The 25,107-nt window shown below is 45.6% G+C and overlaps 1 protein-coding gene across 1 annotated transcript in view; it reads left to right on the top strand.

Moving 5' to 3' along the window:
• The window catches only part of DNAH2 (dynein axonemal heavy chain 2), a 194,374-nt gene that overhangs the window by 9,388 nt on the left and 159,879 nt on the right, over positions 1 to 25,107 (top strand). Inside the window, exons 2-6 of the mRNA XM_066593827.1 lie at positions 5,297 to 5,450; positions 10,623 to 10,684; positions 20,874 to 21,044; positions 21,115 to 21,343; positions 21,884 to 21,994. Of these exons, the coding sequence (XP_066449924.1) occupies positions 5,333 to 5,450; positions 10,623 to 10,684; positions 20,874 to 21,044; positions 21,115 to 21,343; positions 21,884 to 21,994 (691 nt within the window). The 5' untranslated portion in view covers positions 5,297 to 5,332. The remainder of the gene's footprint in view (positions 1 to 5,296; positions 5,451 to 10,622; positions 10,685 to 20,873; positions 21,045 to 21,114; positions 21,344 to 21,883; positions 21,995 to 25,107) is intronic.

Below are 25,107 nucleotides of genomic sequence, written 5' to 3'. Positions count from 1 at the left end.
TGTGAGCCAGCAGGGTTACTGCGGCAGCCATGGTCTTATCAGCTGTGACTGGAGTGGCCCTTTAAGCAAGTACATGTATGGGAAGTCTAGCAGCTTACATGTGATGCACACCGCTTATCTTCACACCACAGCTTACTTGTTGTTCTCTGTACAGATATGAGATATCAGGCGATATCTGGGCACCGGAATGTCCTGGGGTACGTGGGCTCACTGGCGAGTCCTGGCAGCTGCCCCGCTGTCTGAGTCAGCGATGAAAAATACATAGTGGCCCGGCCAATGATGGGGGCTTATATACCTTCTGTCCTCTCAGTGGGGGTGCAGATATGGTGTTCAGTTATCCTGATTAACACATTCACTCCCACTAACACAGTATCACTGTTACCCTGCAGGGGGAGGAGCAGACTCATAGCCCCCTTCTGTATATATCACCCTGCAGGAGGAGGAGCAGACTCATAGCCCCCTTCTGTATATATCGCCCTGCAGGGGAAGGAGCAGACTTATAGCTCCCTTCTGTATATATCACCCTACAGGAGGAGGAGCAGACTCATAGCCCCCTTCTGTATATATCACCCTGCAGGAGGAGGAGCAGACTCATAGCCCACTTCTGTATATATATCACCCTGCAGGAGGAGGGGCAGACTCATACCCCCTTCTGTATATATATCACCCTGCAGGAGGAGGGGCAGACTCATACCCCCTTCTGTATATATCACCCTACAGGAGGAGGGGCAGACTCATAGCTCCCTTCTATATATATCACCCTGCAGGAGGAGGGGGCAGACTCATACCCCCTTCTGTATATATCACCCTGCAGGAGGAGGAGCAGACTCATAGCCCCCTTCTGTATATATCACCCTGCAGGAGGAGGAGCAGACTCATAGCCCCCTTCAGTATATATCACCCTGCAGGAGGAGGGGCTGTCTTATAGCTCCCTTCTGTATATATCACCCTGTAGGGGGAGGGGCAGACTCTTAGTTCCCTTCTGTATATATCACCCTGCAGGGGGAGGAGCAGACTCATAGCCCCTTCTGTATATATCCCCCTACAGGAGGAGGGGCAGACTCATAGCTCCCTTCTGTATATATCCCCCTACAGGAGGAGGGGCAGACTCATAGCTCCCTTCTGTATATATCCCCCTACAGGAGGAGGGGCAGACTCATAGCTCCCTCCTGTATATATCACCCTGCAGGAGGAGGAGCAGACTCATAGCTCCCTTCTGTATATATCACCCTGCAGGGGGAGGAGCAGACTCATAGCCCTCCTGCAGGGTGATATATACAGAAGGGGGGCTATGAGTCTGCTCCTCCCCCTGCAGGGTGATATATACAGAAGGGAGCTATGAGTCTGCTCCTCCTCCTGCAGGGTGATATATACAGAAGGGGGAGGAGCAGACTCATAGCCCCCTTCTGTATATATCACCCTGCAGGGGGAGGGGCAGACTCATAGCCCCCTTCTATATATATTGCCCTGCAGGGGGAGGGGCAGACTCATAGCTCCCTTCTGTATATATCACCTTGCAGGAGGAGGAGCAGACTCATAGCCCCCTTCTGTATATATCACCCTGCAGGAGGAGGGGCAGACTAATAGCCTCCTTCTGTATATATCACCCTGCAGGGGGAGGAGCAGACTCATAGCCCCCTTCTGTATATATCACCCTGCAGGAGGAGGAGGGGCAGACTCATAGCCCCCTTCTATATATATTGCCCTGCAGGGGGAGGGGCAGACTCATAGCTCCCTTCTGTATATATCACCTTGCAGGAGGAGGAGCAGACTCATAGCCCCCTTCTGTATATATCACCCTGCAGGGGGAGAAGCAGACTTATAGCCTCCTTCTGTATAGATCACCCTGCAGGAGGAGGAGCAGACTCATAGCTCCCCTCTGTATATATCACCCTGCAGGAGGAGCAGACTCATAGCCCCCTTCTGTATATATCACCCTGCAGGAGGAGCAGACTCATAGCTCCCTTCTGTATATATCACCCTGCAGGAGGAGGAGCAGACTCATAGCCCCCTTCTGTATATATCACCCTGCAGGGGGAGGAGCAGACACATAGCCCCCTACTGTATATATCACCCTGCAGGAGGAGGAGCAGACTCATAGCCCCTTTCTGTATATATCACCCTGCAGAAGGAGGAGCAGACTCATAGCTCCCTTCTGTATATATCACCCTGCAGAAGGAGGAGCAGACTCATAGCTCCCTTCTGTATATATCACCCTGCAGGAGGAGGAGCAGACTCATAGCTCCCTTCTGTATATATCACCCTGCAGGAGGAGAAGCAGACTCATAGCCCCCTTCTGTATATATCACCCTGCAGGGGAAGGAGCAGACTCATAGCCCCCTTCTGTATATATCACCCTGCAGGAGGAGCAGACTCATAGCCCCTTCTGTATATATCACCCTGCAGGGGGAGGAGCAGACTCATAGCCCCCTTCTGTATATATCACCCTGCAGGGGGAGGAGCAGACTCATAGCTCCCTTCTGTATATATGACCCTGCAGGAGGAGGAGCAGACTCATAGCCCCCTTCTATATATATTGCCCTGCAGGGGGAGGGGCAGACTCATAGCTCCCTTCTGTATATATCACCTTGCAGGAGGAGGAACAGACTCATAGCCCCCTTTCTGTATATATCACCCCGCAGGAGGAGGAGCAGACTCATAGCCCCCTTCTGTATATATCACCCTGCAGGAGGAGGGGCAGACTAATAGCCTCCTTCTGTATATATCACCCTGCAGGGGGAGAAGCAGACTCATTGCCTCCTTCTGTATATATCACCCTGCAGGGGGAGGGGCAGACTCATAGCTCCCTTCTGTATATATCCCCCTACAGGAGGAGGGGCAGACTCATAGCTCCCTTCTGTATATATCACCCTGCAGGAGGAGGAGCAGACTCATAGCTCCCTTCTGTATGTATCACCCTGCAGGGGGAGGAGCAGACTCGTAGCTCCCTTCTGTATATTTCACTCTGCAGGAGGAGGAGCAGACTCATAGCCCCCTTCTGTATTTATCACCCTGCAGGAGGAGGAGCAGACTCATAGCCCCCTTCTGTATTTATCACCCTGCAGGAGGAGGAGCAGACTCATAGCTCCCTTCTGTATATATCACCCTGAAGGGGGAGGAGCAGACTCATAGCTCCCTTCTGTATATTTCACTCTGCAGGAGGAGGAGCAGACTCATAGCTCCCTTCTGTATATATCACCCTGAAGGGGGAGGAGCAGACTCATAGCTCCCTTCTGTATATATCACCCTGAAGGGGGAGGAGCAGACTCATAGCTCCCTTCTGTATTTATCACCCTGCAGGAGGAGGAGCAGACTCCTAGCTCCTTTCCGTATATATCATCCTGCACGAGGAGGAGCAGACTCATAGCCCCCTTCTGTATATATCACCCTGCAGGAGGAGGAGCAGACTCATAGCCCTCTTCTGTATATATCACCCTGCAGGAGGAGGAGCAGACTCATAGCCCTCTTCTGTATATATCACCCTGCAGGGGGAGGAGCAGACTCACAGCTCCCTTCTGTATATATCACCCTGCAGGGGGAGGAGCAGACTCATAGCCCTCTTCTGTATATATCATCCTGCACGAGGAGGAACAGACTCATAGCCCTCTTCTGTATATATCACCCTGCAGGTGGAGGGGCAGACTCATTGCCTCCTTCTGTATATATCACCCTGCAGGGGGAGGAGCAGACTCACAGCCCCCTTCTGTATATATCACCCTGCAGGGGGAGGAGCAGACTCATAGCCCCCCTCTGTATATATCACCCTGCAGGAGGAGCAGACTCATAGCCCCCTTCTGTATATATCACCCTGCAGGAGGAGCAGACTCATAACCTCCTTCTGTATATATCACCCTGCAGGAGGAGCAGACTCATAGCTCCCTTCTGTATATATCACCCTGCAGGGGGTGGAGCAGACTCATAGCCCCCTTCTGTATATATCACCCTGCAGACTCATAGCTCCCTTTTGTATATATCACCCTGCAGGAGGAGGAGCAGACTCATAGCTCCCTTCTGTATATATCACTCTGCAGGAGGAGGAGCAGGCTCATAGCTCCCTTCTGTATTTATCACCCTGCAGGAGGAGGAGCAGACTCATAGCTCCCTTCTGTATATATCACCCTGCAGGAGGAGGAGCAGACTCATAGCTCCCTTCTGTATATATCACCCTGCAGGAGGAGGAGCAGACTCATAGCGCCCATCTGTATATATCACCCTGCAGGGGGAGGAGCAGACTCGTAGCCCCCTTCTGTATATATCACCCTGCAGGGGGAGGAGCAGACTCATAGCCCCCTTCTGTATTTATGACCCTGCAGGAGGAGGAGCAGACTCATAGCCCCCTTCTGTATATTTCACTCTGCAGGAGGAGGAGCAGACTCATAGCCCCCTTCTGTATATATCACCCTGCAGGAGGAGGAGCAGACTCATAGCTCCCTTCTGTATATTTCACTCTGCAGGAGGAGGAGCAGACTCATAGCTCCCTTCTGTATATATCACTCTGCAGGAGGAGGAGCAGACTCATAGCCCCCTTCTGTATATATCACCCTGCAGGAGGAGGAGCAGACTCATAGCTCCCTTCTGTATATATCACCCTGCAGGAGGAGGAGCAGACTCAGAGCTCCCTTCTGTATATTTCACTCTGCAGGAGTAGGAGCAGACTCATAACTCCCTTCTGTATTTATCACCCTGCAGGAGGAGGAGCAGACTCATAGCTCCCTTCTGTATTTATCACCCTGCAGGAGGAGGAGCAGACTCATAGCCCCTTCTGTATATATCACCCTGCAGGAGGAGGAGCGGACTCATAGCTCCCTTCTGTATATATCACCCTGCAGGAGGAGGGGCAGACTCATAGCCCCCTTCTGTATATATCACCCTGCAGGAGGAGGGGCAGACTCATAGCCCCCTTCTGTATATATCACCCTGCAGGAGGAGGAGCAGACTCATAGCTCCCTTCTGTATATATCAACCTGCAGGGGGAGGAGCAGACTCATAGCTCCCTTCTGTATATATCACCCTGCAGGAGGAGGAGCAGACTCATAGCTCCCTTCTGTATATATCACCCTGCAGGAGGAGGAGCAGACTCATAGCCCCCTTCTGTATATATCACCCTCAGGGGGAGGAGCAGACTCATAGCTCCCTTCTGTATATATCACCCTGCAGGAGGAGGAGCAGACTCATAGCCCCCTTCTGTATATATCACCCTGCAGGAGGAGGGGCAGACTCATAGCTCCTTTCTGTCTGAGTTACTGTGAAGATGGTGCTATATTAGTAATTTCTTTTTGATTGTTGTCTATTTCAGATGTTGATGTCCTCCTGTAGGATCGGTGTGTGAACCATGGGTGATACAGACACTATACATGTGTCGCCTGAGCTGCCCCTTGTGGAAACTTCAGATCAATCGCCATTAAAAGTCACAGAGGCTTATGCGAAGAACAGCAAATATGAGGAAAGCGGTAAGTCACTGTCCTCTATGACTATGTATAATATAAGGAGATGGTAAGTCACTATTAGAGATGAGCGAGCATGCTTGTTAAGGCAAAATACTCGAGTGAGTATTGCCATTTTCGAGTACATGCCCGCTCGTGCCAAAGGATTCGGGGGCCGGCGGGGGGGGGGGGGGGGGGTTGTCTCTCTTCCTCTACCCCCTGCTCCTCCATGCTCACTCCCACAACTCGAAAATGGCAATACTCGCTCGAGTATTTTGCCTTAACGAGTACGCTCGCTCATCTTTAGTCACTATCCTTTGTTGTTCTGTAAAATGAGTAGATTGTAAGGGTCCATTTACACGGTAGGAATGTCGGGCAAACTCCTCCCTGTGCCTCCACGCTCTTACACGGGAGCTAGCAGAGCTGTCTCACTCATGGAGCGGCCAGCAGACAGAGCAGTGCAGGAGATTTCTCTCCTCACGCTCCTCCGTCCCTCTCCATTGAGATAACACAGCGGCCGTTCGCTACTGAATGGCCGCTATTTAAACTAAACGATAAGCAATGATCTTCATCGCTGAGCATTTATGCTGCATAAGCGATGGACAATCAACTCATTGCTTATCGTTCAGTTTAAATAGCGGCTGTTCAGTAGTGAACAGCCGCTGTGTTAACTCAATGGAGGGGGGCGGGGGATCGAGAGGAGAGAAATCTCCTGCACTGCTCTGCCCCCTGCCGGCAGCTCCGTGAGTGAGACAGCTGTGCTAGCTCCCGGGCAGGAGCGTGGAGGAACAGGGACGGGTGTCGGGCAGCGCTTGCCCGACACTCGTCCGGTGTAAATGGGCCTTACGTCACTGTCCACTAGACTATAATATAATATAAGGAGGTGATAAGTCACTATTGTCTGTGACTAACTGTAATATAAGGGGATAATAAGTGACTATCGTCTACAGCTACATATAATATGAGGAGGTGATAAGTCATTATTCTCTATGACTTTATATTGGGGCTCCTACCCACTAGTGTTTTTTAAAAGCTGCGATATTGCAGCATTTATTTTAATGGGACTTTCTAATGTTAAAATCACATCGCAGAAAAATCGCAGAAGCAAAACTTCAGCTCAAGCGGACAACTGCTGGGCGACCCTCAGACGCCTTGAAGATAGAATTCGCATTACGCGGTGATTCATTCAGTTCACAAGCCGTCTGCTCTTCACTCCATCATTATATTTTTTCTTCTTAGTGACATTTATGTGACGCATCCAGGCAGCCCAACAACTGGTTAAAAACGTGTTCAAAACAATTTATTTTTTTACCAAAAATCGTTAAATAGAACACAACCATTGACTTCAGTAATGAATTATTTAATGGGGAAGATGTGACAACTGGACTCCCTCACCAATCCTGAATATGGGGTGCCCGTCTGCTGGACCCCACCAATCCTGAATATAGTGTGCCCGTCTGCTGGATCCCACCAATCCTGAATATGGGGTGCCCGTCTGCTGGACCCCACCAATCCTGAATATGGGGTGCCCGTCTACTGGAGCCCACCAATCCTGAATATGGGGTGCCCGTCTGCTGGACCCCTCCAATCCTGAATATGGGGTGCCCGTCTGCTGGACCCCTCCAATCCTGAATATTGGGTGCCCATCTGCTGGACCCCACCAATCCTGAATATGGGGTGCCCGTCTGCTGGACTCCTCCAATCCTGAATATGGGGTGCCCGTCTGCTGGAGCCCACCAATCCTGAATATGGGGTGCCTGTCTTCTGGAGCCCACCAATCCTGAATATGGGGTGCCTGTCTTCTGGAGCCCACCAATCCTGAATATGGGGTGCCTGTCTTCTGGAGCCCACCAATCCTGAATATGGGGTGCCTGTCTTCTGGACCCCACCAATCCTGAATATAGTGTGCCCGTCTACTGGAGCCCACCAATCCTGAATATGGGGTGCCCGTCTACTGGAGCCCACCAATCCTGAATATGGGGTGCCTGTCTACTGGACCCCACCAATCCTGAATATAGTGTGCCTGTCTACTGGACCCCACCAATCCTGAATATGGGGTGCCCGTCTTCTGGACCCCACCAATCCTGAATATGGGGTGCCTGTCTACTGGACCCCACCAATCCTGAATATGGGGTGCCCGTCTTCTGGAGCCCACCAATCCTGAATATGGGGTGCCCGTCTGCTGGATCCCACCAATCCTGAATATGGGGTGCCCGTCTACTGGACCCCACCAATCCTGAATATAGTGTGCCCGTCTGCTGGATCCCACCAATCCTGAATATAGTGTGCCCATCTACTGGACCCCACCAATCCTGAATATAGTGTGCCCATCTGCTGGACCCCACCAATCCTGAATATGGGGTGCCCGTCTGCTGGACCCCTCCCACACATTATGAAGTATCATCTGGATACGCCAGAACTGTTCAATAGAAACTATTTAAAAAATACATTAAAGATCATTTTTTTCCTAAGAGAGGATTTAGTAGCAGCTCAGTATATTTTATGGTCTCTGGCAAGGATCTGTAAGACTAAATGTTGTACAGCGCAGCCCCTCCCACCTCATGAATAATTCACTGCACTTAATGAGCTTTACCTCAGTGCAGTGATAAAGCCTAATAGCATTCCCTATGTCTAATGCAGACCAAAGGTGCCCAGGGTTATGCATAGGGAACCCCGTTAATAAGGACAGGGAAAGTGCTGCATGCAGCGTTATTGTGCGAATCGCATAATTCACGTATAACATAATTATATGTTAAATCAGTGGGAGCGCCGGCTTAATTTAGCAATAGCAAGGCTAATTAAATTAATGAAAGCGCTCATTAATTTCCATTACTAGCGCCTTTAAGTGATTATAAATAAAATAACTAAAAAAAAATTTACCTCAAAAAATGAATTTCTGGGTGAAAATTTCAAAACTTCCTGGTGGATGAGGGTCGCCTCGCAGGTGTCTGATTGAGCTAAAATTTTGCACGCTTTTTTTTTGTTGAGTGGAGCGGGATAGGGGTGGGGGGGGAGCTAAAGTTTTAGAAAGTTAAAAAATAAGAGCCACCCTACTATATACACTATGAGGGGGTGATAAATCAGTGTCCTCTATGACTGCATATAATATGAGTAGGTAATAAGTCACTATCCTCTATATATAATATGAGGGGGTGATAAATCAGTGTCCTCTATGACTGCATATAATATGAGTAGGTAATAAGTCACTATCCTCTATATATAATATGAGGGGGTAATAAATCAGTGTCCTCTATGACTGCATATAATATGAGTAGGTAATGAGTCACTATCCTCTATATATAATATGAGGGGGTAATAAATCAGTGTCCTCTATGACTGCATAGGATGCAGGTAATCTCTCTTCATTCCTCCCAGTCGAAAAACATAAGACGTTTTGATTCAAAAGAACCTTTGTCAAGTATTTGAATCACCATCCCCTATGACTTTGTATTATATTAGGGGATGAGAAATCACTATCCTCTATATATTATATAAGGGGGGGATAAGTCACTATTCTCTGTCTATAATATAAGGGGGTAATAAGTCACTATCCTCAGTATATAATATGAGGGGGTGATAAGTCACTATCCTCTGTACATTATATGACGGGGTGATCCGTCACTATCCTCTGTATATAATATGAGGGGGTGATAAGTCACTAGCCTCTGTACATAATATGTTAGGGTGATAAGTCACTATCCTTTGTATATAATATGAGGGGGTGATAAGTCACTATCCTCTGTACATTATATGACGGGGTGATCCGTCACTATCCTCTGTATATAATATGAGGGGGTGATAAGTCACTAGCCTCTGTACATAATATGTTAGGGTGATAAGTCACTATCCTTTGTATATAATATGAGGGGGTGATAAGTCACTATCCTCTGTATATAATATTAGGGGGTGATAAGTAACTGTTCTCTGTCTATAATATAAGGGGGTGATAAGTCATTATCCTCTGTATATAATATGAGGGGGTGATAAGTCACTATCTTCTGTATATAATATATGGGGGTGATAAGTCACTATCCTCAGTATATAATATGAGGTGGTGATAAGCCACTATCCTCTGTATATAATATGAGGGGGTGATAAGTCACTAGCCTCTGTACATAATATGTTAGGGTGATAAGTCACTATCCTTTGTATATAATATGAGGGGGTGATAAGTCACTATCCTCTGTATATAATATTAGGGGGTGATAAGTAACTGTTCTCTGTCTATAATATAAGGGGGTGATAAGTCATTATCCTCTGTATATAATATGAGGGGGTGATAAGTCACTATCTTCTGTATATAATATATGGGGGTGATAAGTCACTATCCTCAGTATATAATATGAGGTGGTGATAAGCCACTATCCTCTGTATATAATATGAGGGGGTGATAAGCCACTATCCTCTGTATATAATATGAAGGGATGATAAGTCACTATACTCAGTATATAATATGAGGGGGTGATAAGCCACTATCCTCTGTATATAATATGAGGGGGTGATGAATCACTATCCTCTGTATATAATATGAGGGGATGATAAGTCACTATCCTCTGTAGGTAATATAAGAGTGTGATAAGTCACTATCCTCTATATATAATATGAGGGGGTGATAAATTACCTGAGTCCTGTGTAACGCAGAATGTTAAGGCAGCAGAAACCTGAAGGTTGAAAGTTCAATCCCCGCGTGGTTCAGGTAGCCGGCTGAAGGTTGACTCAGCCTTTCATCCTTCTGAGGTCGGTAAAGTGAGTAAAGTTCAGCTTGGTGGGGGGTAATAAATTACCTTAAAGCGCTGCGGAATAAGTTGGTGCTATAAAAAATATTTATTTATTTTTATTTATCCTCTGTATATAATATGAGGGGGTGATAAGTCATTATTCTCTATATGTAATATGATGGGTGATGTGTCACTACTGTTACTGTAACATGCTGTTGGCCACTTGGAAGGATCACTGCTCCCTATGACATATGTGCAGGCCATTTTACTTGGATGCTGCAACTTCTGTAATATTGGGAAGTCTACCTCTACTGTGGGATGACACAGACTCACTAGTTACATAGGGATCCCTTATCCCCGCTAACCCCACTCCTCTGACCAGTGTCTGCTGACAATAAGCTATATCCACGCTGCAGGTTGGTGTCACTGATGTCCCGTGTGTGACCACATTTACATCCTTCTCACTTTCCTGTGTTAACAGAAGATGCAGAACACGTCCCGGCCTCCACCGCCACCGCCGCTGTCCAGGAACATTTGGATTTGGTAAGAGCGCGCCAATGACCCATCACTGTGGTGAAGAACACTGCACCATGCATGATTACACTGTAAAATATGCATCACCCAGGCATAACTGCATGTTGTATGTGGCGTGCTCTGATGTCAGTGAATTGTATGTGGCATATTCTGATGTTAGAATTTTGTGTGTGACATGTTCTGATGTCAGATAGGTATATGTTACATGTTATGATGTGAGGATGTTGTGTGTGATATGTTCTGATGTCAGATAGGTATATGTTACATGTTATGATGTGAGGATGTTGTGTGACATGTTCTGATGTCAGATAGGTATATGTTACATGTTATGATGTGAGGATGTTGTGTGTGATATGTTCTGATGTCAGATAGGTATATGTTACATGTTATGATGTGAGGATGTTCTGTGTGACATGTTCTGATGTCAGATAGGTATATGTTACATGTTATGATGTGAGGATGTTGTGTGACATGTTCTGATGTCAGATAGGTATATGTTGCATGTCCTGATGTGAGAATGTTTTAACTTGCGCGTTCTGATGTAAGAATCTTCTATCTTGTATGTTCTGATGTGAGGATGATGTATATGATGAGTTCTGATGTGAGGATGTTTTATCTTACATGTTCTGATGTCAGATAGGTATGTGTTGCATGTTCTGATGTCAGGATGTTTTATCTTGCATGTTCTGATGTCAGGACGTTGTATCTTACGTGTTCTGATTTAAGAATGTTCTATCTTGCATGTTCTGATGTCAGGATGATGTATGTGATGAGTTCTGACGTGAGGATGTTTTATCTTGCATGTTCTGATGTCAGATAGGTATATGTTGCATGTTCTGATGTCAGGATGTTTTATCTTGCATGTTCTGATGTCAGGATGATGTATGTGATGAGTTCTGACGTGAGGATGTTTTATCTTGCATGTTCTGATGTCAGGACGTTGTATCTCGCGTGTTCTGATGTCAGGATGTTGTATGTGATGAGTTCTGATGTGAGGCTGTTTTATCTTGCATGTTCTGATGTCAGATAGGTATATGTTGCATGTTCTGATGTCAGGATGTTTTATCTTGCATGTTCTGATGTCAGGATGATGTATGTGATGAGTTCTGATGTCAGGATGTTTTATCTTGCATGTTCTGATGTCAGGATGATGTATGTGATGAGTTCTGACGTGAGGATGTTTTATCTTGCATGTTCTGATGTCACATAGGTATATGTTGCATGTTCTGATGTCAGGATGTTTTATCTTGCATGTTCTGATGTCAGGATGATGTATGTGATGAGTTCTGACGTGAGGATGTTTTATCTTGCATGTTCTGATGTCAGGACGTTGTATCTCGCGTATTCTGATGTCAGGATGATGTATGTGATGAGTTCTGATGTGAGGCTGTTTTATATTGCATGTTCTGATGTCAGGATGTTTTATCTTGCATGTTTTGCTGTCAGGATGTTGTATGTGATGATTCCTGATGTGAGGCTGTTTTATCTTACATGTTCTGATGTCAGGATGATGTATGTGATGAGTCCTGATGTGAAGATGTTTTATCTTGCATGTTCTGATGTCACATAGGTATATTTTGCGTGTTCTGATGTGAGGATGTTTTATCTTGCGTGTTCTGATGTCAGGATGATGTATGTGATGATAATATGTGTGAGATGTATACGGGATAGACTCTCGCAGACTGTGCACATGGTGGCTGCTCGGTGATCGGATGTGGCATGAGACGTGTCACCCAGCTGCTTCTGCTGATGCCGGGCATGTTCTGGGCGAGGAGCGGAGCGGTTGGGGGGATTGGACGACGCATCTGGCTCCTGTTTTCTCCTTCACACAACAGATGTTCACTACACGGAGTCATTAGTCTGTGAATGTTCTCGCCGGGAGGCAGCAGAGACAATTCTGCCGAGCTAATCCTCTGCCGGCGTCCCGTGTGTCCTATAATGTGTGCGTGTAATGTTCCCAGCGATGCCACGGCTGCACACTAACATCCAGTCATTACCAGAGATCACATCATGTCATCTACCGGGAGAAACCTACTCCTGTATACTGGGAAGTATGAGACCCCCATCCTGTATACTAGGGAGTATGAGACCCCCATCCTGTATACTGGGGAGCATGAGACCCCCATCCTGTATACTGGGGAGCATGAGACCCCCATCCTGTATACTGGGGAGCATGAGACCCCCATCCTGTATACTGGGGAGCATGAGACCCCCATCCTGTACACTGAGGATGTATGAGACCCCATCCTGTATACCAAGGACGTATGAGACCCCATCCTGTATACCGAGGACGTATGAGACCCCATCCTGTATACCGAGGACGTATGAGACCCCATCCTGTATACCGAGGACGTATGAGACCCCATCCTGTATACCGAGGACGTATGAGACCCCATCCTGTATACCGAGGACGTATGAGACCCCATCCTGTATACCGAGGACGTATGAGACCCCATCCTGTATACCGAGGATGTATGAGACCCCATCCTGTATACCGAGGATGTATGAGACCCCATCCTGTATACCGAGGACGTATAAGACCCCATCCTGTATGCTGGGGAGTATGAGACCCGTATTGTGTATGCCGAGGACGTATGAGACCCCATCCTGTATACCGAGAACGTATGAGACCCCATCCTGTATACCGAGAACGTATGAGACCCCATCCTGTATACCGAGGACGTATGAGACCCCATCCTGTATACCGAGGACGTATGAGACCCCATCCTGTATACCGAGGACGTATGAGACCCCATCCTTTGTACCGAGGACGTATGAGACCCCATCCTGTATACCGAGGACGTATGAGACCCCATCCTGTATACCGAGGACGTATGAGACCCCATCCTGTATACCGAGGACGTATGAGACCCCATCCTGTATACCGAGGACGTATGAGACCCCATCCTGTATACCGAGGACGTATGAGACCCCATCCTGTATACCGAGGACGTATGAGACCCCATCCTGTATACCGAGGACGTATGAGACCCCATCCTATATACTGGGGTGTATGAGACCCCTATGCTGTATACCGAGGATGTATGAGACCCCATCCTTTGTACCGAGGATGTATGAGACCCCGTCCTATATGCCGAGGATGTACGAGACCCCATCCTATGTACCGAGGATGTATGAGACCCCCATCCTGTATACCGAGGACATATGAGACCCCATCCTATATACTGGGGTGTATGAGACCGCTATGCTGTATGCCAAGGACGTATAAGAAGCCATCATGTATACCAAGGACGTATGAGACCCCATCCTGTATACAGAGAATGTATGAGACCCCATCCTGTATACCGAGGACGTATGAGACCCCATCCTATATGCCGAGGACGTATGAGACCCCATTCTGTATATCGAGAATGTATGAGACCCCATCCTGTATGCCTAGGATATATGAGACCCCATCCTATGTACCGAGGATGTATGAGACCCCCATCCTGTATACCGAGGACGTATGAGACCCCATCATATATACTGGGGTGTTTGAGACCGCTATGCTGTATGCCAAGAACGTATGAGAAACCATCATGTATACTGAGGTGTATGAGACCCCATCATCTATACCGAGGATGTATGAGACCCCATCCTGTATACCGAGGGCGTATTATACCCCATCCTATATACTGGGGTGTATGAGACCGATATGCTGTATGCCAAGGACGTATGAGACCCCATCCTGTATACCGAGGACGTATGAGACCCCATCCTGTATACCGAGGATGTATGAGACCCCATCCTGTATACCGAGGACGTATAAGACCCCATCCTGTATGCTGGGGAGTATGAGACCCGTATCGTGTATGCCGAGGACGTATGAGACCCCATTCTGTATACTGAGGACGTATGAGACCCCATCCTGTATACCGAGAACGTATGAGACCCCATCCTGTATACCGAGAACGTATGAGACCCCATCCTGTATACCGAGGACGTATGAGACCCCATCCTGTATACCGAGGACGTATGAGACCCCATCCTGTATACCGAGGACGTATGAGACCCCATCCTGTATACCGAGGACGTATGAGACCCCATCCTTTGTACCGAGGACGTATGAGACCCCATCCTGTATACCGAGGACGTATGAGACCCCATCCTGTATACCGAGGACGTATGAGACCCCATCCTGTATACCGAGGACGTATGAGACCCCATCCTGTATACCGAGGACGTATGAGACCCCATCCTGTATACCGAGGACGTATGAGACCCCATCCTATATACTGGGGTGTATGAGACCCCTATGCTGTATACCGAGGATGTATGAGACCCCATCCTTTGTACCGAGGATGTATGAGACCCCGCCCTATATGCCGAGGATGTACGAGACCCCATCCTATTTACCGAGGATGTATGAGACCCCCATCCTATATACCGAGGACGTATGAGACTCCATCCTGTATACGGAGGATGTATGAGACCCCATCCTTTGTACCGAGGATGTATGAGACCCCGTTCTGTATGCCGAGGACGTATGAGACCCCATTCTGTATACCGAGGACGTATGAGACCCCATTCTGTATGCCGAGGACGTATGAGACACCATCCTATGTACCGAGGATGTATGAGACCCCCATCCTGTATACCGAGGACGTATGAGACTCCATCATATATACTGGGGTGTTTGAGACCGCTATGCTGTATGCCAAGAACGTATGAGAAACCATCATGTATACTGAGGTGTATGAGACCCCATCATCTATACCGAGGATGTATGAGACCCCATCCTGTATACCGAGGGCGTATTATACCCCATCCTATATACTGGGGTGTATGAGACCGATATGCTGTATGCCAAGGACGTATGAGAAGCCATCATGTATAGTGGGGAGTATGAGACCCCATCATGTATACCGAGAACGTATGAGAGCCCATTCTGTATACCGAGGACGTATGAGACCCCATTCTGTATACCGAGGGCGTATGAGACCCCATTCTGTATACCGAGGGCGTATGAGACCCCATTCTGTATACCGAGGGCGTATGAGACCCCATTCTGTATACAGAGGACGTCTGAGAACCCATTCTGTATACAGAGGACGTCTGAGAACCCATTCTGTATACAGAGGACGTATGAGACCCCATCCTGTATACCGAGGACATATGAGACCCTATCCTTTATACCAAGGACATATGAGACCCCATCCTGTATACCCAGGACGAATGAGACCCCATCCTGTGTACTGGGGTGTATGAGACCCCATCCTCTATCCCAAGGATGTATGAGACCCATTCTGTATACTGTAGGCATAATATTTCTTCCTGCATCCTGGCGATGTATACCTGGGACGTATTCCTTTGTGTAATACTCCAGGTAATGCTTATGTATAATGTGCCCGATTCTTCATGTAATACTGCTGAATAATACTCCAGATGCTCCAGGTAATACCACCGTATAATACTCTTGATACTCTAGGTAACTCACTGTTGTATAATACTCCTGATACTTCAGGTTATACCCCTGTATAATACTCCTGATAATACCGCTGTATAATACTCCAGATACCCTAGGTAATACCACCTTATAATACTCCTGATACTCCAGGTAATACTGCTGTATAATACTCCAGTTACCCCAGGTAATACTGCTGTATAATACTCCAGTTACCCGAGGTAATACTGCTGTATAATACTCCAGTTACCCGAGGTAATACTGCTGTATAATACTCCAGTTACCCGGGGTAATACCGCTGTATAATACTCCAGATAATACCGCTGTATAATACTCCAGATAACCCAGGTAATACCAGCATATAATACTTCTGATACTCCAGGTAATACCGCTGTATAATACTCCAGATACCCCAGGTAATACCACTGTATAATACTCCAGATAATACCGCTCTATAATACTCCAGATACCCCAGGTAATACCACCGTATAATACTCATGATACTCCAGGTTATACAGCTGTATAATACTCCAGTTACCCCAGGTAGTACCGCTGTATAATACTCCAGTTACCCGAGGTAATACTGCTGTATAATACTCCAGTTACCCGGGGTAATACCGCTGTATAATACTCCAGATAATACCGCTGTATAATACTCCTGATAACCCAGGTAATACCAGCATATAATACTTCTGATACTCCAGGTAATACCGCTGTATAATACTCCAGTTACTCCAGGTAATACCGCTGTATAATACTCCAGATACCCCTGGTAATACCACTGTATAATACTCCAGATAATACCGCTGTATAATACTCCAGATACCCCAGGTAATACCACCGTATAATACTCATGATACTCCAAGTAATACTGCTGTATAATACTCCAGTTACCCCAGGTAGTACCGCTGTATAATACTCCTGATACTCCAGGTAATACCACTGTCTAATACTCCAGTTACTCCAGGTAATACTGCTGTATAATAATCCAGTTACCCAGGTAATACTGCTGTATAATACTCCAGTACCCCAGGTAATACCACTATATAATACTCCAGATAATACTGCTGATAATACTCCAGATACCCCAGGTAATATTATTGTATAATATACATGATACCCTAGGTAATACTGCTGTATAATTCTAGTTACCCCAGGTAGTACCGCTGTATAATACTCCAGATAATACCACCATATAATACTCCTGATACTCTAGGTAATACCACCGTATAATACTCCTGATACTCCAGGTAATACCGCTGTATAATACTCCAGATACCCCAGGTAATATCAATGAGTAATACTCCTGATAGTCCAGGTAATACCGCTATACAATACTCCAGATACCCCAGGTAATACCACCGTATAATACTCATGATACTTCGGGTAATACCGCTGTATAATACTCCAGTTACCCCAGGTAATACCGCTGTATAATACTCCAGTTACCCCAGGTAATACCGCTGTATAATACTCCAGTTACCCCAGGTAATACCGCTGTATAATACTCCAGATACTCCAGGTAATACCGCCGTATAATACTCCAGATATCCCAGGTAAAACCGCTGTATGATACTCTAGTTACCCCAGGTAATACCACTGTATAATACTCCAGATACCCCAGGTAATACCACCCTATAATACTCCTGATACTCCAGGTAATACTACTGTATAATACTCCAGTTACCCCATGTAATACTGCTGTATAATACTCCAGTTACCCGAGGTAATACTGCTGTATAATACTCCAGATACCCCAGATAATACCGCTGTATAATACTCCAGATAATACTGCTGTATAATACTCCAGATACCCCGGGTAATACCAACGAATAATACTCATGATACTCCAGGTAATGCTGTATAATACTCCAGTTACCCCAGGTAATACTGCTGTGTAATACTCCAGTTCCCCCAGGTAATACTGCTGTATAATACTCCAGTACCCCAGGTAATACCACTATATAATACTCCAGATAATACTGCTGTATAATACTCCAGATACCCCAGGTAATATTATTGTATAATATACATGATACCCTAGATAATACTGCTGTATAATTCTAGTTACCCCAGGTAGTACCGCTGTATAATACTCCAGATACTCCAGATAATACCACCATATAATACTCTTGATACTCCAGGTAATACCACCGTATAATACTCCTGATACTCCAGGTAATACCGCTGTGTAATACTCCAGATACCCCAGGTAATATCAATAAGTAATACTCCTGATAGTCCAGGTAATACCGCTGTATAATACTCCAGTTACCCCAGGTAATACTGCTGTATAATACTCCAGATAATACCGCTGTATAATACTCCAGATACTACAGGTAATACCACCGTATAATACTCCAGATACCCCAGGTAATACCGCTATATAATACTCCAAGTATCCCAGGTTATACTGCTGTATAATACTCACAATACCCCAGGTAATACCACTGTATAATACTCCTGATACTCCAGGTAATACTGCTGTATAATACTCCAGATACCCCAGGTAATACCGCTGTATAATACTACAGATACCCCAGGTAATACCGCTGTATAATACTCCAGATACCCTTGGTAATACCACTGTATAAGACTCCAGATACTCCAGGTAATACTGATAAGTAATACTCCTGATACTACTGATAATACCGCTGTGTAACACTCCAGATATCCCAGGTAATACCGCTGTATGATACTCTAGTTACCTGAGGTAATACCACTGTATAATACTCCAGATACCCCAGGTAATACCGCTGTATGATACTCTAGTTACCCCAGGTAATACTACTGTATAATACTCCAGATACCCTAGGTAATACCGCTGAAGATACTCCAGGTATCCCAGGTTATACTGCTGTATAATACTCACAATACCCCAGGTAATACCACTGTATAATACTCCTGATACTCCAGGTAATACTGCTGTATAATACTCCAGATACCCTTGGTAATACCACTGTATAAGACTCCAGATACTCCAGGTAATACCGATGAGTAATACTCCTGATACTCCTGGTAATACCGCTGTGTAATACTCCAGATATCCCAGGTAATGCCACTGTATAATACTCCAGATACCCCAGGTAATACCGCTGTATAATACTCCAGATATCCCAGGTTATACTGCTGTATAATACTCACGATACCCCAGGTAATACCACTGTATAATACTCCTGATACTCCAGGTAATACTGCTGTATAATACTCCAGTTACCCCAGGTAATACTGCTGTATAATACTCCAGATACCCCAGGTAATACCACTGTAGAATACTCCAGATACCCCAGATAATAACGCTGTAGAATACTCCAGATACCCCAGGTAATAACGCTGTATAATACTCCAGATATCCCAGGTAATACCACTGTACAATACTCCAGATACCCCAGGTAATACCGCTGTATAATACTCTAGATACCCCAGGTAATACCACTGTATAATACTCCAGATACTCCAGGTAATACAGCTGTATAATACTCCAGTTACCCCAGGTAATACTGCTGTATAATACTCCAGATATCCCAGGTAATACCACTGTATAATACTCCAGATACCCCAGGTGATACCGACGTATAATACTCCAGATATCCCAGGTAATACCACCGTTTAATACTCCAGATACCCCAGGTAATACCGCTGTATAATGCTCCAGATACCCCAGGTAATAACACTGTATAATACTCCTGATACTCCAGGTAATACTGCTGTATAATGCTTCAGATACCCCAGGTAATACCGCTGTAGAAAACTCCAGATATCCCAGGTAATACCAATGTATAATACACCATTTACCCCAGGTAATACTGCTGTATAATACTCCAGATATCCCAGGTAATACCACTATATAATACTCCAGATACTCCAGGTAATACTGCTGTATAATACTCCAGACACTCCAGATAATACCACTGTATAATACTACAGATATCCCAGGTAATACCACTGTATAATACTCCAGATACCCCAGGTAATACCGCTGTATAATACACCTGATACTCCAGGTAATACCGCTGTATAATACTACAGATACCCCAGATAATACTGCTGTATTATACTCCAGATACCTCAGGTAATACCACTGTATAATACTCTAGTTACCCCAGGTAATACTGTTGTATAATACTTCAGATATCCCATGGCATACTGCTGTATAATACTCACGATACCCCATGTAATACCACTGTATAATACTCCTGATACTCCAGATTATACTGCTGTATAATACTCCAGATACCCCAGGTAATACCGCTGTATTATACTCCAGATACCCCAGGTAATACCGCTGTATAATACTCCAGATACCCCAGGTAATATCGCTGTATAATACTCCAGATACCCCAGGTAATAGCGCTGTATAATACCCCAGATACCCCAGGTAATACCGCTGTATAATACCCCAGATACCCCAGGTAATACTGCTGTATAATACTCCAGTTACCCCAGGTAATACCGCTGTATAATACTCCAGATACCCCAGGTAATACCGCTGTATAATACTCCAGATACCCCAGGTAATACCGCTGTATAATACTCCAGATACCCCAGGTAATACCGCTGTATAATACTCCAGATACCCCAGGTAATACCGCTGTATAATACTCCAGATACCCCAGGTAATGCTGCTGTATAATATTCCTGATACGCCAAGTAATACCACTGTATAATACAACACATACCTAGGTAACGTGCCGCTGCATACTACCCAAGAGTGTAAGAAGGGGGCGCTCTAATAACTGTATCATTCTGCTGTATTGACCAGTACTGTCTTCTTCTATCTCATTATCACTTAAGAAACCTAATTTGAAGCAGAAGATTGTCCTGAGCCGCCTGACCGCCGACATGTGGACGGCTGAGCTGGATGCCTCCTTGGATCGGTTTGCATCGGATGTCACACAGGAGACCCTGTCTGTGTATTTAGACCCTCACAGCGGTTTGCACGTAGAGCCCAATATGCCGACACAGGTGGGTAACTTTAGCCGCTGCCTCCTTGGATGTCACGTCGTCACATATTAACCTGTCATTCCTCTTCCAGAACGTGGAGCAGCTAATGTACTTCATCAGGAAGGAGCGCGTCCCTCTGACCCCCGACAACCTGGAAGACAACCTGCAGTTCGGATTACTGCGGGGGTCCTACATGGTAGCGCTGCTCCGGCTCATGAACGGCATCTACGCCCCTTACATCTTCAGTGACTCCAGCTGGCCGGAGAGCATCCGCAATGACTTCTTGGCTCATGTCCATCGCTTCCTGGCAGCGCTCACAGGTAGCCCTGAGAGACCACGAATAAACTGTGTCCTTGGTACTAGCATGTTGCTGGACTAACGGATTTTCAGACTATGAGCGATCTCCGATAAGGATTCTGACCGTTCGGAAAATTATTTGTAAATTTTGGATAAAGTTTCTGCTGGTGTGGGATCTTCACATGCTGTAGTTCTGGATTATTGGATGCTGATCATGGGCGTAACTATAGAGGATGCAGGGGATGTGGTTGCACCCGGGCCCTGGAGCCTTAGGGGGCCCATAAGGCCTCTCTTCTCCATATAGGGAGCCCAGTACTATGAATAAAGCATTACAGTTGGGGACCCTGTTACAGGTTTTGCATCGGGGCCCGGGAGCTTCAAGTTATGTCTCTGTGCAGCATGGTTTAGGTATGGGTACGGGTACAGATACAAATAGAGGGGGGACCCCAGCTCACGTTTTGCATCAGGGCCCCTGAGCCTTTAGTTACGCCCCTGATGCTGATCTTATGGAATTTCACTGTGAGAGTTTCTATATCTTCCCTGACTTCTTCTGTTGCCACCAGACACTAGGTACAAGCTGCAGGGACATACGGTCCTCTACATCCCCATTGAAGCCATGCACATGAAGGCTGAGGAGGCTGTGAATGACAAGGAGCTGGTGCAGCGGCTGGAGAGTGAGTATATGGATGGACAGATATGAAATACTAGTAGACAGCCCGTCCCAGGAGGGGCACTCTCTCTGAAAATGCATCGGGCAGAGATCTTGTCACTGCCACTGATCCTGCTTGGGACCGCTTTGCACAGCAGCCGCTAAGCATGGACCCCCTTGTTCTTGTTAGTGCCCGCATCATTCCTGTACTGCATTTCCATGTGGGCGCTAAATTCAACAGGAACCGCTGGACATAGAAAAAGGTTAGCAACCCCTTTCCCGCTTGGTGGCGCCCACATTTTTGCATAGCGCTTCAATGTGGGCACTCACTGTGAGTGGGTAGCGTGGCATCGTTCACCCTAAATCCCCACCACCCGGCTGGTGAGTGCAGCCACAGTGTCTTCGACAGTGTAAACAATTAGGAGGCAAGTCCCCCTCTATTGGATCATATATATATAAATGCTATAGGGTGTACGCGGTCATCCAACCACATGGTGGCAGTATTTGGTTACAAACCGACACAGGACATGTTAAGGCACATATTAGATAGATTGCATATCTGTCTGTCTAACTACCTACCTACTTGAGATTGTTAGATATTAGATGAATAGATATTAGATAGGTGGATGTGATATTAGACAGGTAGATCTCTCTATCTAATATCTATCTAGCTGGATATGATGGATAACTTTGATATCTCTCCATTTAATGTGATCTAACTCATATCTGTCAATCTAATATATCTATCCATCACATCTAACTATCTCATATAGATAGATATAAGTTAATAACATAGTATGTAAGGCTGAAAAACGACATATGTCCATCCAGTTCAGCTTATTATCCTGCACTGTTGATCCAGAGGAAGGCCAAAAAAACCCCAATGAGGTAGAAGCCAATTTTCCTCATTTCAGGGGAAAAAATACCTCCTGATTCCGATCTGGCAAACAGAATTATCCCCGAATCACCGACCCTTCTGAAGTAATCAGTGACTATTACTTATTCACCACGTCCTCAGCAGAGCGTTCCATTGTCTCACTGCTCTTACATTAAAGAACCCCCTTCTATGTTGTGTAGAAAACCTTATTTCCCCTAGAAGTAGAAAGCACCCCCTTGTTACAATCCTAGTCCTGGGTATATTAGATGATAGGAAAGATCTCTGTACTGACTTCTGATATATCTATACATACCGTAGTTATTAGAGCGCCCCTTGTTACATTCCTGGGTATAAATAGATGATGGGTGAGATCTCTATATTGTTCTCTGATATATTTATATATAGTTATTAAGACGCCACGTTGTTACATTCCTTGGTATAATTAGATAATGGGAGAGATCTCTGTCCTGACTCCTGATATATCTACACATAGTTATTAAAGTGCCCCCTTGTTACACGCTTGGGTATAAATAGATGATGGGAGAGTTCTCTGAACTGAGCCCTGATATATCTATACATAGTTATTAGAGCACCACCTTCTTACAGTCCTGAGTATAAATAGATGATGGGAGAGATCTCTGTATTGTCCCCTGATATATCTATACATAGTTATTAGACCACCCCGTTGTTACAGTCCTGGGTATAATAGATGATAGGAGAGATCTCTGTACTGACCCTGATATATCTATACATAGTTATTAGACCACCCCGTTGTTACAGTCCTGGGTATAAATAGATGATGATAGAAATCTATGTATTGACCCCTGATATATTATACATAGCTATAAGATCGCCCCCTGGTTACAGTCCTGGGTATAGTAGATGATGGGAGAGATCTCAGCACTAACTCCTGATATATCTATACATAGTTATTAGATCACCCCCTTCTTATACTCTTGGGTATAAATAGATGATGGGAGAGATCTCTGTACTGACTCCTGATCTATCTATACATAGTTATTAGAGCGCCCCTTGTTACAGGCGTGGGTTTAAATAGATGATGGGTGAGATCTCTGTACTAACCCCTGATATATTTATACATAGTTATTAGAGCGCCCCCTAGTTATAGTCCTGGGTATAATGGATGATGGGAAAAATGTCTGTACTGACTCCTGATATATCTATACATAGTTATTAGAACGCCCTCCTGTGTTAAGTCCTGGGTATAATAGATGATGGTAGAGATCTCTGTACTGACCCCTGATATATCTATACATTGTTATTAGATCGCCCCCTAGTTACAGTCCTGGGTATAGTAGATGATGGAAGAGATCTCTGTGCCGACTACTCATATATCTATACATAGTCATTAGAGCCCTCCCCTTGTTACAGTCCTGGTATTAATAGATGATGGGAGAGATCTCTCTATTGTCCCCTGATATATCTATACATAGTTATTAGAGCGCCCACTTGTTACAGTTCTGAGTATAAATAGATGAGAGTGATCTCTGTACTGACGCCTGATGTATTATACATAATTATTCGAACGTCCCCTTCTTACACTCTTGGGTATAAATAGATGATGGGAGAGATCTCTGTACTGACCACTGATATATTTATACATAGTTATTAGAGTGCCCCCTTGTTACAGTCCTGGGTATAAATAGATGATGGGAGAGATCTCTGTACTGATCCCTGATATATCTGTAAATAGGTATTAGAGCGCCTCCTTGTTACAGTCCTGGGTATAAACAGAGGATGGGAGAGATCTCTGTACTGACCCCTGATATATTTATACATAGTTATTAGAGTGCCCCCTTGTTACAGTCCTTGGTATAAACAGATGATGGGAGAGATCTCTGTCCTGACCACTGATATATTTATGCATAGTTATTAGAGCGCCCCCTTGTTACAGTCCTGGGTATAAACAGATGATGGGAGAGATCTCTGTCCTGACCACTGATATATTTATGCATAGTTATTAGAGTGCCCCCTTGTTACAGTCCTGGGTATAAACAGATGATGGGAGAGATCTCTGTCCTGACCACTGATATATTTATGCATAGTTATTAGAGTGCCCCCTTGTTACAGTCCTGGGTATAAACAGATGATGGGAGAGATCTTTGTGCTGACCACTGATATATTTATGCATAGTTATTAGAGTGCCCCCTTGTTACAGTCCTGGGTATAAATAGATGATGGGAGAGATCTCTGTACTGACCCCTGATATATCTGTAAATAGGTATTAGAGCGCCTCCTTG

Source organism: Eleutherodactylus coqui, chromosome 2, assembly GCF_035609145.1.
Source record: "Eleutherodactylus coqui strain aEleCoq1 chromosome 2, aEleCoq1.hap1, whole genome shotgun sequence".
NCBI lineage: Eukaryota > Metazoa > Chordata > Amphibia > Anura > Eleutherodactylidae > Eleutherodactylus > Eleutherodactylus coqui.
The sequence above is the reverse complement of the archived record's forward strand: the minus strand, read 5'-3'. Positions and strand labels throughout refer to the sequence as shown.